Source organism: Artibeus jamaicensis, unplaced genomic scaffold (genome assembly GCF_021234435.1).
Source record: "Artibeus jamaicensis isolate MK-2021 breed Jamaican fruit bat unplaced genomic scaffold, CSHL_Jam_final contig_47, whole genome shotgun sequence".
Taxonomy (NCBI): Eukaryota; Metazoa; Chordata; class Mammalia; order Chiroptera; family Phyllostomidae; genus Artibeus; species Artibeus jamaicensis.
In genome coordinates, this window is record NW_026521848.1 from 2,639,314 (window position 1) to 2,656,936 (window position 17,623).

At 57.7% G+C, this 17,623-nt stretch overlaps 1 protein-coding gene across 10 annotated transcripts in view; it reads right to left on the reverse strand.

Moving 5' to 3' along the window:
• Positions 1-248: 248 nt before the first annotated feature.
• SIPA1L3 (signal induced proliferation associated 1 like 3) overlaps positions 249-17,623 on the reverse strand; it is a 238,064-nt gene continuing 220,689 nt past the window's right edge. For 9 of the 10 annotated variants that reach the window (XM_037141856.2, XM_053667554.1, XM_053667547.1 and 6 more), the window contains 6 exons: positions 13,348-13,513; positions 12,353-12,599; positions 8,687-8,830; positions 5,313-5,448; positions 3,597-3,678; positions 249-2,445 (listed from right to left, as the gene is read on the reverse strand). In XM_037141856.2, coding sequence (XP_036997751.2) covers positions 2,302-2,445; positions 3,597-3,678; positions 5,313-5,448; positions 8,687-8,830; positions 12,353-12,599; positions 13,348-13,513 — 919 coding nt within the window. In that variant the 3' untranslated portion in view covers positions 249-2,301. The remainder of the gene's footprint in view (positions 2,446-3,596; positions 3,679-5,312; positions 5,449-8,686; positions 8,831-12,352; positions 12,600-13,347; positions 13,514-17,623) is intronic. The other variant, XM_037141857.2, reaches the window with a different exon arrangement.

Below are 17,623 nucleotides of genomic sequence, written 5' to 3' on the forward strand. Positions count from 1 at the left end.
ATGACTTCAGATGTAGAATCTCCTTCTTCAAAACTTAAGAAGGGCTTTTACACTCTGAGGGGTGGATTTCTGTCATTTGGGTTTCAAGGAAAACAAATTTTGCAAGGCTAGTGTTCCTGGTTATCAGGTAAGAATGTGTGTGTGTGCGGTGTGTGGACACGGGACAAGACGGCTGGCACCCGCCACACCTCCCCGGCGACTCCAGGCATCTAGCTGCCCAGCTAGTGAACACACAAACCGTTTCTATGAAACATTTATTTCCTCTGAAACTTCCGGAAACATGCCAGAAAAATCTCCAGACAGGGATAGAAAAAAAAGACAAAGAGTAAAAAAATCCAAATGAAACAAATCAACGTATGAAAAAACCCCTGTTGCTGTCTTTAGCTGTCAGAGAGAGAACACCAGCTTCATATTAAATAGATTTGTGTTGCAGAGATCCTTAAAAAACAGAAAACAAAACCAAAAATCATAACTTACACTTTTCAACGTACACGATTAGGTCCCGGAAATGGTTCGAATGATCTGAAGATGAGGCGACAACTTAACGGGGGGGGGGGGGGGGGGGGCGGGGCCGGCTCCAGGTGGGATCTGGGGACAGGGGCAGAGGGCGGCCCTGGAGAGCCCCTTGGAGAGGGGGTGGGACGAGGGACGAGACATCACAGTAGTTGGCCAGGGCTGAGGGCCCAGCAGGCCTGCCTGCGGCACTGCCCCGCAGCTCCGCCCCGCAGCTCGGTGTGGGGGAGGGGCGGCGGGCGTGCGGGCTTGGTCACAGGGCTGCAGTGCAGCCAGGGGCCAGAGGCTGACTGCAGGGGGACACGACCAGTGTCCTTTTCTCCCGCTCCCTGAATGCCTGTGTCCTGGGCAGTCCCCAGGGCCCCCTTCCCTGAAGTTTCTGGCCCCAAAGAGAAGGCAGTGGGGTCTCTGAACGAGGACTGGGCCTCCTGCGCTGGCTCTCGGCCAGGGCTGCCGCTCGGAGCCAGGCCCGGGCCGGCTCCTGCCCACCCGACTTTGTCCCTCCAGGTCTTCCTGCTGAGCACCACCCCATGGGAGACATGCCTTGACCCTCAGCTTGAGGTGGGGGGAATCCACAAATTGTGGCCATACAGACTTGTTCTGGCACAACTCTACATGAAAAAATAAATATATATATATATATATTTTGTTTGTTTGCTTTCAAAGGAAAAAAGAAACTGCTTCCTGGGTGAGCAGCGTAGGGCCACACCAGCCTGCTGCCTGGCAAGCTGCCCCCTTATTGCCTTTCGAGAGTCAGCGTCCCGGTCCCGTGGGGGCCGCACAGCAGCACGGCGTGTCCCCGCCTCCGCTGCCCTGGGGCTGCCGGGCGACAAAGAAAACTAAAGCAGACCCGAGATGAAGGCTGTTTGTCTCCAGCTGTATGACCTGGGGGCTCCACAGCCCCTCCTGGTGCCCGGAAGAGCCGTGGCTTCCCAGCCAGGGGCGGTGGCTCTGCTGCTGGGCTGTGCGGGGCAGGCGCTTGAGGGTGGAGGGGCTCAGGTGCCGAGGCCTCTGCTGGTTGAGGGGCTGAGAGAAGACTAGGATGGTGTGCACGTAGTCTCCCCTTACAGCAGTTGACTCTGGGGTCTTGGGGGCTGCCCTCTCCGTCCTGGGACCCCCCAGGAAAATAACTGAAGCTCTAAGAAAGTGCTGCTGGCTCTTTTTGGAAATACAGGGTCGGGAGGAGATGATGTCTGTGCGTCTTGGTGCTAGTGCATGAAGGACCGAGAGCCCTGGCCTGTTTCCACTCGGGCCCTGACCTCTGTGGGGCGGGGCGGAGGGGGTGGGTAGGGAGAATGGGCTGTTTTCACACTGATTTCTCATGCAGGGGGCTGGGCCCCAACAAGTCCCAGCTCTTGTACGTGGTGAAGAAACTTGGCTTGTGAGCTCCTGCTGCAGTGGGGTTTGGAGACTCACTCCTGCCCTCCCTCTTTCCTTTTTACAGCTCCTGATGGCTTGGTCCTAGAAGGAGGCTAAGTAGGGCCCATCAGGATGGGCCCCTGGGGGCAGTGTGGGTAGGGCCCAGGCCCCAGGGACCAGAGGAAGGCCTGAGACCGTGTGGCCCGCTGGGGCTGGAGGACCAAGAGCAGACCCCAGCTCACAATCCTGGAGAGGCCTCCCTTAGGTTTCCGTGTCCATGGGGAGTGCTGTGGGGCCCTGGCTAGATTATCTGGGTCACGCCTGCCACCAGGAGCTGAGCAAAGGGACACGGGATAGCAGGACACCCGCCCCGCCCACTGGCCCCCACTGCTGCCCAGGCGGAGGGGTGGGGGCAGCAGCCTCTCCCCCTCACAGCTCCTTCTTCTCCCGGCAGAAGATCTCCGCGAACTTGCGCAGCTGCTCACTGGCGGCCTGTGACTCCTCCTGCAGCCGCTGGTTGTTTTGCCGCAGGCTGGCCACCTCCGACTGCAGCACCGCCTTGTCCTGCTTCTCCTGCAGGTTGGGGTCCGGGCATCAGCCGAGTGCTCCCTGGGGCCGGTGAGCCCTGGCTCGGCTGTGGTGCACCGCTGGGCTACCGGAGTGCAAAGCCCAACTCTGCTTCCTGACAGGTTAACCCCAGGCAAGCCACTTCCTCTCTGGGACCCGGCGGCCTCAACTCGGAAAGGGGTGGCTGAGAGGCTTCTCCGAAGTCCCGTATATCAAGCTTTTACATCATAGCTTGGTGTGGGTGATGGTTTGATGAAGACCACTGTGATTATTATCACCTCATTCCACCCTCCGCCACCCCAGGTCTTTGGGAAACCCAGCCCACACAGCCAGTGGAGAGCTGAGGCAAGTGCAGAGCTACTGGGGGTCTGCACTGCTGCTCCCAAGCCGCCCCGCCCCTCCAGGACAGCCTGCCGCCTGTGACTCTGGGGTGGGGCCTGAACCCGGGCCCCTGTGATCGCTGTGCCTGGGACTCACATTACACGCTGCCATTTACCCAGAAGTATTAACGTGACAGGAGAAAGTCTCCTCTGCCCTGACTTCTCCACCCTGGAGACAAATACAGCAAACCGCTCTGACGGCTGCTTTCCGGCGCCCTCGGATCCACAGTTGTGAAACGTTTTTTAAAAGTATGATGAAGCCCTAGAAAACAGTTCTGCAGCTTGCGTAGTTTGTTACTTAAGTCACTGGACTTCTTTTGTACGTTAATAAGCACAGAGATTCCTGTGATGACTTAACTGGCTGCAGAGTGTCCTGCTGCCCCGGTGGCCTGTCATCTCCATCACCGCTGTCCTGTGATTGGGTGATGGAGATGCTCCACTTAGTTATTTTGCCCACAGTGCAGCATGAACACCTTTGCGCACGGATCCCTTTGTGTGCGAACTTCTGCTATAGTCAAATTCCCACAGGTGGAATCACTGGGTCAACGGGGCACATAACTACACTTTTGAGAAATATTGTCCAACTACCCCCCAAAAGGTCAGGCCAATTTATTCTTCCTCTGAGAGCGTGGGGGTCTCTCTGTGAGCTCAGCAGCCTCTACTCATGACCACACTCGAAGCTGGGGGGCTTCCCCCAGAACGGACGGGGCGGGGGACAGGCGCCTCCGCCTGGCTGGCCCCTCAGGTGTCTGGGAAGCGGAGTAGGAGGGAGCTTACCTTCTGGAGGTCTGTGTGTAGCTGTTTCAGCATCGCCTCCAGCTGGTACACCTTGCCTGTCAGATCAAGGGGTGGCTCCTCGCTGGGAAGACAGGGGATGGGGTCAGGCCCCTTGCTCCTGAGGTTCTGGGGAGTTTTCTCCCTGCTGGTGACCCGAGGGGGCCTGGAGGAGGAGGTCTGGTGGGGAGCCGGAAGCCAGCCCTCCTCCCGGCCTCCTCCTGGACAGGGCGCCTGTGTGCTGTGGGTGGGGGTGGGAGGCTGTGCCTGTTGCCTGCCCTGAAGTGAGCCTTCCCTGGAAGGTGGCCCGCGCGTGTGCTTAGGGAGAAACTGCTCCTACGTGTGACCCCCTCCCGTGGCAGGGGGTGAAGAACCAGCCCTGCAGACATCCACAGAGCGCCCGCAGGCCCGGGCACTGTTCCTGCACACGAGACCCGTGAGTGGACGGCACCAGGACTGGGGATGAGGAAGGTGACTGCTGTCACCGAGAGCTCAGCCTGCGCTGTGTGTGGCCTCAGCCGCAGGGGGCTCTGGTCCAGTGCAGCCTGGGAGGTCCCTGTGTTGTCATCCTCTGAAAAAGGGGACACCCAGGCTCAGGCAGGGGTGCTGCAGCCAGGACCCCAGCCTGTGGCTCTCTCTTTGTGCAGATCCCCCATCCTGGGCCTGCCTGGCTCCTGTCCTGTGTCCTCTCGTCCCTTCCTGTCCCATAGGGGAGAGAGGGCAGCCCCTCCTGGCAGAGGGCGCCACTGGGCACACAGGACGCTCACACCAGGTGGGTGCTGCAGCCGCGGGCTGGGCTGCAGCAGATGAAGGGAGGCCAGTGTCTCAGCCCGTAAAGGGAAAGGACTCGGCCTTCCTGCCCTTCCCACCCCTTTCCTCCCTCCATGGTCCTGGATATTGGGGACCTGAAGCCACAGGGGGAGGTGGGACAAAGGGAACCCAAAAGAGCACCCAGAGTGCACAGGTCCTTCCATTTCCACACCCAGCCTGTGCCCACCCTCTCCATGGTGGCACCACCTGCAACCGCCAGGTCGTGTGGCCATGTGTGGGGGCGGCTGGGTCCTGAAGCTGGTGTGTGAGGCCAACAGCAAGAGTCAGAATCACCCTGAGGAAGAGCTTGTACTGCCCACAAGGCCCAGTGCGTGGCTGTTGTACACTGAACCCTGCGAGGGGAGGGGGGCGTGTGCATGAGCGTGAAGTGCACTATTTACACCCATGGACTTGCACACCTCCCGTTTCCATTTACTCTCCCTCCTTAATTTTTCTCCAAGACACAGAAGTCAGAGACGTGGCACTAAAGGTGAGAAGACAGAAGTGGCGGACCCGTGCCCCTGACCCCCTCCCTCCACTGGGAAGCCTCCTGAGGGCAGGGGTCCTGTCTCGTCGCTCCAGCCCCACCCCCAGTCCAGCAGGGAAGATGTGCATAATTTAGGAATGTGCAAAGGGGGGGCGGGAGCAGTGGGGGCACAGTGCAGGGCACCGCCTGGCATCTGTCAGAGCTGCAAGTGCCCCCACTGTCAGAACACAGATTATAGCACAGTGTTTGCCGCACCGTGAGGACAGGGCCGGCTCGGACACGCGCACTGCGGGGCCCCGTGCACCGGTCACGCCACATCTCTTTGCCGAGGGAGGCGCTCCCCAGCTACTGCAGATGGGTGGTGGGGTGACCTCCGGGCGGTCGGATGGCCGGGCCCCACAGTGTTCCAAGGGAAACCTTACCTCATGGTCGGGGTGGTCCTGGGGGTCGGGGGTCCTCTCTCCAGGCTCAGGTGGCTGTGGACAGGACTGTGTGCAGGTGGCATGTCTGGGCTCAGAGCGGGGTCATTGAGCGAGAAGAGCGACACAGCTCTTTGCACTGGTGGAGAGAAAGGGGGGAGGGGTCAGCGGGGCTCCCAGCCCCTCCCCACACAAGGCCTCTCCCTGTGCACCCCCTGCCCGAACCTCCGCCCCATTCCTAGTGTCAAAGGCACTGTGGATGAATTCCTGTCAAAAACCTGAACCAGACTCATCGTGATTTTGAGCAAGCCCGTAGACAAAATGACCAGTTTAGACAAAATTCAAAAGGGAGAGAGCGACAAATTAAATTACGGTGTGAGGAAGTAAGGAACCTGGTCCAGGACCTGGCACATTCTCTGCTTTTGTCAACAAATACATGGCAGAAGAAGTGACCGGTAGTGGAGGTGGTGAAGCTGGGTGACACGGGACACGACAGTTCGTTACAGCCACTTGTGAGACCACCTGTGAAGTCACAACCGCAAAGAGCCATGCAGGACAGAGGACGCCACACGCACTGACGAGGGGAAGGAAGTCACAGGGACTGCCAGTGACAGCCAGCACTCATGGCCCCCACAGACACGTGACTTGCCCTGTGGTGGGGCCTGAGTGCCGGCAATTTTAAACAGCCCGTCAGGACTTTTCTGTAATGACGAGAACTGGGGACAGCCCTGGTGCACCAGAGCGGCCAGGTCACTGCGCCTGCCTGTGGGTTATGGGAGGGGACAGCACAGCCCGGACCAAAGCGGCACCTGCTGAACATGCACCGCCCACTGGCAAAGGTGGCTCCTGGTCAACAGGACGCTGCCTGCTCGGGGAGGAAGTGCCCTGCAAACCGCCCTCTCCCCCACCTGCCTGCGTGCGCGCACACTTTTCCTGCTGTTGAGAGGAACTGCCACTGTCAGGATGCTCCCCTCCACGTGGCTCACCACACTGGTCCACACGTAAGGACGCTGTCACCACAACACGCTGTCACTCGAACAGGACGGCTGTCTAACAGTCAGTTACCCCGAGATTCCCTCAATTTGCTCAATAGCATCCCTTGTAGCTGTTATTTTCTACCCTGGATTTAACGTCTCTTCTCTTTGAAAACATTTTTCTGTGAACGTCACATCCGCCCCAAAGCGGCCAAACCAGCCCGTGCCTCCTCAGGAACCCGCTGCCGGTTTCGACGACTCCCAGCACGACTCTGCTTCCCCCTCCTGCTGTGCTTTGCTTTCATCACCCACCCGGTCCCTCGTTTCTTTCAGGGGGTCCGACCTGCAGGCTGCACGTGGCCCAGCATGGTTGTGAACGCAGCCCAACACAAAACTGTCAATTCACCTAAAATAGCCCTGGCTGCTGTGGCTCAGTGCATTGGGTGCCGGCCTGTGAACCAGAGTCGCTGGTTCGATTCCCAGTCAGGGCACATGCCTGTTTGTGGGACAGGTCCCCAGGAGGGGGCCTGCAAGAGGCAGCCACACACTGATGTTTCTCTCCTTCTCTTCCTCCCTCCCTTCCCCTCTCTAAAAAATAAAATCTTTAAAAAAACCCAAAACATTATGAGATTTTTTTGAGACCACGCGCGTGTTGCAATATATTTAATGTGCGGCCCAGAGATGCTGAAAGACTGGATGCCGCGGAGGCCTTATCGGGGCTTCTTTGGCTCGCAGTAACTTGCACAAGCTGAAAAGTGGACCATGTTGCCAGGTGACGTTGTGGCAACTGAGCCTCAGTTTTCTCATCTGTGAACGGGGATCCGATACATCCCTCAGACTAAGTGACGGACTGCCCGCCCAGGGACGCCTCGTGACGTCATCGTGGCTGCAGAGGCGCCTCTGTCAGGCACCACTAAGCAACCCTTTCCTGCCACTGAGCTTGTCAGGCCTCCAGAGGGAGGAAGCTTGAGAGGAAGAGAAACATCAACTGGTTGCTTCTTGAATGTCCCCCACTGGGGACCTGGCCTGCAACCCAGGCATGTGCCTTGACTGGGAATCGAACTGGTGACCCTTTGGTTTGCAGGCAGGCACTCAATCCAATGAGCCACGCCAGCCAGGGCCATCCTGGTGGTTCTTCAGTGGAAGGTTAGGACAGAGCAGAGGCTGGGCCTCCTGTGCTCTGACCACTCTCCCCCCCAGGGCCTGGCTGCCTTCACCGTGGGGCCAGCGGAGGCTGCAGGACAGGATGGAAGCAAAGGATAGAAGCAAACGAGCAAGAAAGTTTCCTCTAGGACCACCTGCCAGGTGGGGACTGGCTCAAACGTGGAAAAATGAAGGACGTGTACTGTACGGATCAGGTTTAACAGATCTGTGCCAGGCCCGTGCCGGGCCCCTAGTGGATGGCCCTGGGCCCGGCCCTCCTGGTCTGTGTGGGGAGGTACACCCGCCATTAGATGGCAATGGCTCAGAGCGGCTAGGGCAGGGGTGCGGGGCACAGGCCGAGGGGCCAGGGCTGTGGGAGCCCCGGGGCGGCACCTGATCTAGACTAGGGGGTGCCAGGGAGGGGAGCTCAGCTGTGGCTTAGAAGGATGCGTTCGTGTCTGTCAGGGGCCCCCGTGAGCACCACTTTAGATCAGGAAATGAAGGATCTGCTTGTGGAGCTGCTTGTCCGAGGTGACATGGGAAGGAAACGGCGGTGACTGCTGGCTCTCCCTTCTGATCGGTCTCCTCTTTCTCCGTAACAACAAACCCCAAATTTTAGCTGGGCACATGGCCCCATTTCTTAGCCAGCCAGGCATGGCCGTGTGGGAGACGCTGGCCAGCAGAAGTCAGCATAGGAGGAGCTCGAGGCTTTGGGAAGTGTCCTTTTCTCTCCTGCTGGTCGAAGCTGGGCATCGTGTCTGGACCCCTTCCAGCCCCACTGTGGGGGTGAGGGGCTGTGTCCAGTGCCCCTGGGGATGGGCCACACCAGCGCCAGGCAGCCCAGCCCAGGGACTTCCACCTGTGCAAACCCTGGTGTGTTTAAGTCATTGCTATTTTGGATTTCCTGCTACTTGCGAAGCAGTCCTACACTGGAGCATTTTGGATCGCTCCAGTTTTGCCCGGTGGTGATAGCAGAGGGACTGTCGGGAGGGCTGGCTCTGTGCCTGACATGTTTACATGCAGCTTCATGCAGCCACAGGCCGTGGGCACAGTCGCGTCCCTGATTTGCAGACACAGTAACAGGGTCAGAGAGATGAAGACATTTGCCCAGGACTGTGCAGCGAAACAGGGAAGGATGTGAACCTCACTCCCCCGATCCTGAAACCTGAGCGTGTCTCCCTGCAGAGCCCCAAGGGTCCCCACTGACTGTGAGGCACAGAAGCCGGTAGGAGCCAGCGTGGGTAGGCGGGGGGCATTCACCTTCGTACGCCTTGGCTGCGTTCACCAGGCTGGACCACTCGAGGCCAGCAGCGGTGTCAGGCAGTGGCATCATCCCGGGGTCCAGGCGTCGCAGTGGCCGGTCCCGCCCATCAGCCAGGGAGAGCTCGGAAGCGGAGATGGTGGCTAGGTGGGGACAGCACAGATGGGGGTGGGTGAGAATGGCCACGTGAAAGAAACACATTAGCACATTTTGTTATGCTTTATATACAATGATGTAAAATTACATAGTTGTTATAACATTAACACACAACTAAGTAAATGCTGTACTTATTAGATGACAATTGCCAGGGGAAAAACTATGTGGCAGGGAGGGAAGGGCGGGAGGGTCGGGTAGTCACGTGGGTGTGATGCTAAATGGGTGCCAGGGACCACTTGGGGGAAGAGCGTCCAGGCAGAGGCAATAGCCAGCGCCAACTCCCCAAGGCGGGAAGGTGCCTGCGTGTTTGGGGTGCACTGCGGCAGCCGCGTGGCCGGGTGAGAGGGAGAGAGTAGCGGGAGGTGAAGCCAGAGAGGTGACGGCGCTAGACTGTGTGTGGCCATAGGAGGGCTCTGAGCAGCGAGGGGCGTGACCTGATGCAGCTGTTCACAGGGTCACTCTGGCTTTGTTTGGGGGACAGGACTGGGTGGGCGGTGGAGGGACACGGGGGTGGATCCTGGTTCTGCTCTGCAGGTGGAGCCAACAGCATTTCCTGAAAGTGGATGTGGGTGTGCGTCAGAGAAGCCAGGGTGACGCCAGGACTCTGGAGGGGGCACTGATGGGGGAGGCTGGGGTGGGGTGTGAGCGCCATGAGAGCCTCACAGGGAGTGTGGAGTGCGGGCCCCGATGCAGACAGAACTGGGTTGTCGGTGTCTGGACAGTGTTTACTGCGACAGCGTCACTGTGGGGAGACCTGGCGGGTTCAGGCGGAGGAGGTGGCCCTGAGGTCTCAGGGGACCGAAGTGCCGGACGGCACAAGTGTCATATCAGCAGCTGCATCTGCTATGGCGGCTGCGTGAAGCCCCTTGTGCCAGACTCAGGCCCTAGGACTCACTCAACTCGCTGATGCCCCACAGCCTATTAAGGGACAGCAGAGGATGGCAGATACAGGGAGGTCACGAGGTGACTCGGGCTGGAAAGGCCAGGCCTGCGGCGTCCCCCAAGTGTGTCCTCTTGCGGGGGTGCTACAGGGCTCGTCTCACAGCCTAACCTCCAATCCGCCAGGAGGGAGGCGCCGTTATACCCCAGTGCTGAGCAGGGGACACGGAGGCTCGCAGTGAGAAGCTGCCCGACCCACGGCTGCACTCGCCAGTGGCCTGGTGCTGACCCCGCTCCCAGCCCCGGCCCCCACGGCCTCGGTGCTCAGCAGGCCCCACTGACACTGCTTCAGTCCTGCTCCCCAGGGCACAGGCACAACCGGACTTGCGGCCAATCGCAGCACTTGCTCCGAGTGACAGAAAACTAACAATGAAAACAATGAACGGCTACTGTTGTTTCAGTACATACTACATGCTAGGCATTGCACTAGTGTTTTCCACAAATTAACTAGTTTCTCAGATTAATGCAGTCACGTGGGCACCACTTTTGTCCACATTTTACAGTCACAGAAAGTGAGGCAGAGAGAGGTTACTTCTGTGAGTGGGGACCTCAGGGCATCCAGCTCTTGGGAAAGCGGACCTGGCGAGCATCTGCTGAATGAACGCTCAGGGGAGTGACAAAGGCCAGGAAGGAAGCTGAGCCCTTCAGCACCACGCTCTGCGTCACCAGCCTGCCACCATCCTGCCGAGGCCTGGGCCAACCTCGTCTCTTCAGCCAGGATGGATGGAGCTGGAAAAGGGCTCTTGAGCAGGGCTGGGAGAGGTGGAGAGGCCCAGGGGGTGGGAAGTGTCATACAGGCAAAGAGAGGAGTATGCGTGTGTTCTGTGAGTCCTGGGCTGGGGGCACCACAGTGACCTGTGTCTTGCTCTTAGGGCTGCCCAGTCCAGTGAGGAAGACAGACCCATTCCTACATAGTGACGGCCTACAGTCTACAGTGCACCAGACTATGATTAAGAAACGAGACAGAGGGATCAGGAGTGGGATGGGACCAACCCACGTTGTGGTTGGGGGCTGAGAGGAGGCGCCTGACTCATTGTGGTGGGGAGGGAGGACTTCCTGGAGGTGGCAGCACCTGAGTTGAGACGAAAAGGAAAGGATGAGGTAGGACCAGTCAGAGGCATCTGCATCTGTCTCTTTGCGTTCTCTGCACCTGCTGCCTCTGTTGCGGCCCCTCTCACCTTCCACCTTCCACCCAGGCTGTGCTGAAGGCCAGGCCCTGCCTTAGGCAACAGGGTAGCAAGGATGAGAGACAAAGGAAGGAGACACAGAGTGAAGCTTAGCGATGCCTTGGGAGCTCCCAGCTCCACTGAGGCGGGGATGTTCCCTGCTGTGCTCATCACAGGGGGCCCCGCGCCTACAGCAGCGCCTGGCCCTCAGCACTGGAATGAAAGTGACGAGGAGGTGAGCCTGTGCCCTGGAGCGTAAGCCTGGGAGATGACCCAGCCTGGGGCTTCAGGCAGACATCCAGGAAAGGGCAGTAACTGAGCAAAGCCCTTAAGCAAAGCAGAAGTCAAGAACAGGGCTGGGAAAAGAGTGTGGTGGGCGGAGAGAGGAGACGCGCCGGGCGGGCGCCCTGAGGAGGGAGAGTCTGCGGGACGGGGATCTGGGGGAGGGGCCGTGAAGCGGAAGGGCCAGGCTGAGCCCCGAAACACCAGGGAGGAGTATGGATCCAGATACTAAGGCAACGGGGAGCCAAGATAGGGTTTAAGTGGAGACACACCCGTCAAAAATGCCCCAGAGCCTCCTCCATCCCACCCTCTGTGTGTACAAGAGGCTCCATCTAGACAATACAAGACACGGCCCTTCAGCCATAGCCCGTGGGCAGACATATCTCTGGAATCCAAATTTGTCTGGACTGGGGAAAGCCGTGCCGTGTACGACTGAGCACACCCAGAAAGACCAGGAAACACCAGTGTGCTGCGAGGAACCCAGCAGGGTGATCGGGAAGGACCAGAGGAGCCTCCCGTACGCTCCCGCTGGTGGTGCTGCCCTTCTGAGCCTGACCCTCCCTTCTGCGACTGCCTCCAGTTTTAGAGCTTTCGGGGTAGGGGAAAGGGGTCAGAGGGCAGACCAAAGGCTTTTTGGCGAGGGCCTTGTGCGTAGTGCCCCCTCCATGGGGGATACCCAGTAAATATTTGTGAGATGAATAAAGGGATGGATGAGTCACACCCCTGTACCCCTCTCTCCCTGGCAGATCTGGGGGAGTCAGGTAGGTAAAGCGATGCTCATTACATCATCTGCTCGGGGCAGGACCAGGGAGCAGGGCCGGGGGCCGCTGATACAAACCCATGGTTCCCAGATGGCTGTATCTCGAGGGACTGAACTCCCATTTCTGGTGTCAGATGACCCCAGTTCTTGGGTGTTCCAGATTCCTAGGTAACCCCCTGAGGCGTGGCCAACAATCCCTTGCTCCAGGTGACACCCAGGAGTTCATGTGCAGACCCGCCGGGACTTCATCTTGCACCCCAGTTCCCTCTTAGCTGACTCCAGTGACTTCTGGCCTTTGAACCTGCCCCCACTTTCCATCCCTGGGGCACCTCCTCTGCCGGCCCCAGGTTACCCAGGCTCACATTTCTTCTCTGGGAAGCTGCTGCCAGTGGCGGGGATGGTGCTGAGGCTGCTGCCGGGTGGGTGGGGGTGCTGGTGCTGGCGGCGGGCAGGCAGCGTGCTGGAGGGGAAGGCGCAGGTGCTGGTGAAGAGCACGTCGCTGGGCAGGCCCGCCTCCAGGCCGGCCGCGCTGGCAAAGCCGGGCTCACGCCGCCCACTGCACAGACTCTCGTCCGACAAGGTCCGCTGCAGACTCTTCTGTGGCGACTGCTGTGGAGACAGGGGAGGGACGTGGGCACGGTCACGGCCTGGCCCGTGGTCACTGCCATCAGAGGCTCCTTTCTGTCCTGGACATCCGGGGTTCTTACTCACCTGTCTTTGACCCCTTGCATCCGTCTTTGACCCCTTGCAGGTTAAAGCGTACCACGTTCTCTCTGGGTGTCCCCCCTCCCTCCCATGCAGTGCACCTGGTTCTGGAAGGCCAACTCTACCCTGCAGATACAGGTGAGGTTAGGGAAGGCGGTGAGGCCCAAGATGGACCAGTGAAAGCCAGTCGCTGCTGAGGACCACTGAGCACTGGGGGCTGTCTTCCCCTAATGTTGTGGGGTAGAGCCCTCTGAGTCTGCACAGAGAGTGCCTGCCTCAGAGCAAGACCTGTCAGGGGTAGGCGGGGTGTAGAGGAACCAAGGACCAATGTTTTGGTCCCTAGAAACCCCGGCCCCCGCGTGTGGTCCCTGTGGTTCAGTGGGTAGGGGCAGCTTCTACCTGGGCTCCATAAGGACATGAGTGCCTCTAACAGCACCTCCCCTAATCGTACCAGGTCCTCTGGGGTGGAATAAATCCCCTGTGTGCCCACCGAGCTGCTCTACATGACTGGCGCCCTGAGCTCTGGCCGTGAAGCCACATATACCCGAACAGGGCTGGCAGGGACTAAAGGCTGAGACCTGCAGGAAGAGGCTGCAGGGACCTCAGGGAGCTGTGTCCCCTCCCCTGCCCTCCCACGCTGCCCACTACGTACCTCCGCATCTCTCTCCTGGTCTGGGGCCAGGTTGTCCATGATGATGAGCTTCTTCAGGTCATCCTCAATGGTGGACTTATAGTTCTTCCGTGGCGAGCGGAGGTCGCGGAGGGACGCCCTCAACCGTGGCTGCCCAAATACGTTTTTCGTGTTGGTGTCCACCTGCCTGGAATGAGAAGGTCAGGGTCAGGGGGATCTTGAGGAGGCCGGAGCTGCTTCTCGAAGTTGTCCTGACCCAAGGCCTGCTGTCACTGCGCGAGTGAATGCAGCCTTCTCCACCGCACCTGCGTGTGGGACCTCGTTTGTTCTCCACTCACTCGCCCCTCGAACACTGCCCGGGAGCCTACTCCGTGCCACACCTGCTCCGGGGAACATGCAGCTGACCTCCAGCTGGGGAGCCGGACAACGAGCAAATGAACGGAGAGATCCCAGAATGTTGGGTGGAAAGAGGTATGCTGAAGAAAAATAAAGCTGGGTAAATGGACGGGATGACGGGGATGGAGGATGGGCTTTGTGAAGGGTGCTGGGAAGTGAGGTCTGGATGGGGGCGGGGCAGACTGTGCCACGCGGGGAACTCACGCGCCACTGTGGGGACCGGACGGCAGGTGGGAGGCTGAGCAGTTCTGAGCTGGGGAGTGCTAGGTCCCGACTCTCGTTTTAGAAGGACTGCTCTGGTTGTAGAACAGAAAAGTGACCCTCGTGGAGACAGGGACAAAAGTGGAAGCAGGGAGAGAGCGAGGCAGCTCTAGTACATGAGATGATGGTGGCCCAGATCAGGGTCTCCAGCCACAGAAGAGCAGTGGGGTTCCAACAGAGAGGGAATCCCCTGGGGGGGCCACAGACAGCAGACCTCTGGCCTGGGTGATCTAGGAGCTGTCACCTAGCCTCGGTTTCATCTGTCAAATGCAGCAGGAGAGGTCACACACCGTGAGGTAACTGAGGGCTCCTGGAGCACCCTGACTCTCCCATCTCTGTTTTCTCCTAGACTTCCTGTTCCAGGAGTCGGTCTGTGAGCCCAAGTCACTCTCATCACCCCTAAAGCTGACCCTGCACTGCCTTCCAGAATACTCCTTGGTTTAAAAGCCACAGAAGCACAGCCTGGCGTTAGAACCCAGAGCACTGGGGACAGACGGACTTGGATTCGAGTCCTGGCTCTGCTTGACCCTCTGCCATGAGACCCTGGGCAAGTCGCACAACCACTCTGCCCCTTGGTTTGCTCATCAGGAAAACACGCTGATCTCACGGCATTGTGCGGTTTGCTGCAGAGCACTTGGCTGGCACCTGACACTGGATTCTTGGGACGTGCGGGCTGGCCTTGGGACAACCTGCCTGGGCTGACGAGCACCCTGAACTGCGTGCGGTGTCCCTGGTACTCCCTTCCCCCTCTGCCGGCTCCACAGATGACCGCCCCACAGCTCCCTGGCCCTCTTCTGGGGTACGTGTCCTCTACTTCTAGGAATTACCCTGAGGCCTCCTACTGCTTTCTTCTTCTTTAAAAAAGATCTTGTTTAATTTTATCAAGAGGGGAAAGAAGGAAGAAAACCACTGATACGTTGCCGCTTGCACGTCCCCAACTGGGGCACGCAACACAGGCATGCGACTGGGAACTGAACTGGCGACCTTCCGGTCCACAGGATGACGCCCGACCCGCTGAGTCACACCTGTCAGGGCTCCTCCCGCCTTCTGTGGCTCAGCCTCTGGGCTCAGGTCCTACTGCAGTGGTGGAAACCTGGGTTTTGACCTGACACATCACCACCCAGGAGAGAAAAAGCCACAGCCAGCAGGAGCCCAGCCCTCCCGAGGTGGAGCAGCACCCAGCAACCCGAGGACCCCGCGTGTGTCGTCCCAGCTGCAGAGCAGCTCTCCCAGGAGCTGCTGGGACAGGCAGGAACCTGAGGTTCACAGAGGTAAAGCAACTCTGTGGCACGTGTCCCGAGTCACACGGCCTGCGAATGCAGATTCCTGCAGAGGCCCCAGGCTACGGAGCCCCCGGGGGGTCGCTGCCGCGTCTGACTGACACATTTGTGCCGTGGGGACGGCATGAAAAAGACACGTGTTGGTGGAGTACAATCCCATTTGTTTTAAAAAACTGGCTTTTAGATGCAGGAAATGAGGTGGAAGAAATGATGAACACTGATTAGCTCAGGGAGTTAGGAATCACTGGGAAGTGGAAAATGGACCGACTTTTCACCTTATACCCTTCTGACTGTCTTAATTTATTTACCATAATTATGTGTTATAACAACAACAAAAACTAATTTTTAAAAAGCTAACACACAGACTTGTATCATTTTGTAACTCAAGAAAGTAAAAAACTGTGGCAGGTGAGGCTCAGTGGACTGAGCACCAGCCTGCAAACCGAAAGGTCACCAGTTTGATTCCCAGTGGCGCACGTACCCGGGTTGTGTTGTGGCCCAAGTCCCCCGCTGGGGGCATGTGAGGGGCCACTGATTAATATTTCTCTTACACATCAATGGTGGTCTCCTCCCTTCCCCACTGCCCCCTCTCTAAAAATAAATAAAATAGTAAAAAATATAAGTCTTTTGAACCTATGAAGAAATAAGATGCCTTCCGCCTCCTGAGGGTTTTGAAGTGTACAATTTTTCCGCTCATTTTCTCAGCTGCCAGCTCTGGGATTTTAACAAAGAAAGGGAGAGAGGGTGGGAAGTTTTTCCTCGTTAGATCACATTTCTCCTCAAATTAGAATTCCAGGTCTAGGGTAGTGCTGGCTCCATGCAGGTATTCTCTGGGTGAATGAAAAGCTTTAGATCTGAGAGAAAAACAGAAAGAGACAGAGAGAAAGAGATGCACATGACCCAGAGAGAACCCGCTCCTCCCGCTGGAGTTGGAGGGGCCACGTTCCTCCCTTCCCGTTAGACTTCGCCACTTCCCAGAATCCCTTGCACGGGGAAGTGCCGGGCATGCTGCGTGCTGTGCCCATCGCTGGTGGGGAAGGAGCAGGCCAGGCCTGCCGTTCATCTGCTGTGAGAAAGGGGCACTTCCTCTGGGAGGGCTGTAAAAAAGACCTGCTGAAAACTTTATTTTTTAAAAGATTTCATTTACTTATTTTCAGAGAGAGAAACATCGATGTGTAAGAGATACATCGATCGGTTACCTGTTGCACGCCTTCAAGCGGGTGGGTACCTGGCCGGCAACCCAGGCATGTGCCCTGACGGAACTGAATCAGCAACTTTTTGGTGCGCAGGCCGACACTCAGTCCAGTGAGCCACACCAGTTGGAGCCTGCGAAGAACTTTAAAACATGCTCTCTCTCTGCCCTACTTCTGGGAGTGGGTCCTTCAGAAAGGCCCACATCAACCCACGGGTGCTGGGTATACGAGGGTACTTCATGGGGGCCTGTCTGTAGGGCGATACAGAAGCAGGGGAAGGCCCCTCAGGGCAGGGTGGCGAGGCACCACAGAACCACCCTGTGTAGCTGCTAAAACGAAGTGAAGCCAATCCATATGACCCAGGAAGAGGTTCTCCCAGGTGGGCCATGGGAACGAAGAAGTGGTATGTATAGTATGAAATCTTTTTTTAGAAAAAAACCCTCACACACAGATTAGCTCAATATACTGAAGTTCACCATACTCTAAGCTCCAAAACTGGGTAAATAGGGGATTTACTCTCTAAAAACATTCTTAACCACAACCCACAAGGTCCCAAGCATCTTCCCTGGCCCCCATTTGTTCTGCCTTCTGCGTAGGCCTCCTAACGTTCCTCAAACACAGCAGGCATGCTCTGGCCCCAGGGCCTTTGCACTGGCTTTTCTGTCTGCCAAGCGTATCTTCCCAGCATTCCCTGTGAATAGCAGCTTCTCATCCCAATGTCACCTCCTCCGAGGGGCCTCCCCTGACCACTCAACCTCCTGGTGCTCCCTTCCCTGCCCAGGCACACTCAATCCCACAAACCTGTGCTACTTTACTGAATTCACCTCACGAGGATTTGTCGTGTGTACTGTGCATTTGTGTTTCCCCTCCTCCCACCTCACCTGCAGCCTTCTGCGCTGTGTCCAGAGTCAGGAATAGGGCCGCCACATCAGGCAGTTAAGGTAGTTGTTAAATGAGTATTATATGAAACCAACCAACCAACCAACCAACCAACCTCCCTCCTAAGCAATGTCCCTACTTCTTCCTTCCTCCAGTTTTCCTCTCTTCCTTCCTTTTATAACAAGCTTAAATGAGTTTTGTAAAACAGAAAAGATTTTTTGAAAAGTTAAGCCAAAAGACCATGAGCATTCCTTCCCCACTGTTTGTGTTCATTTGTTAAAATCTCCT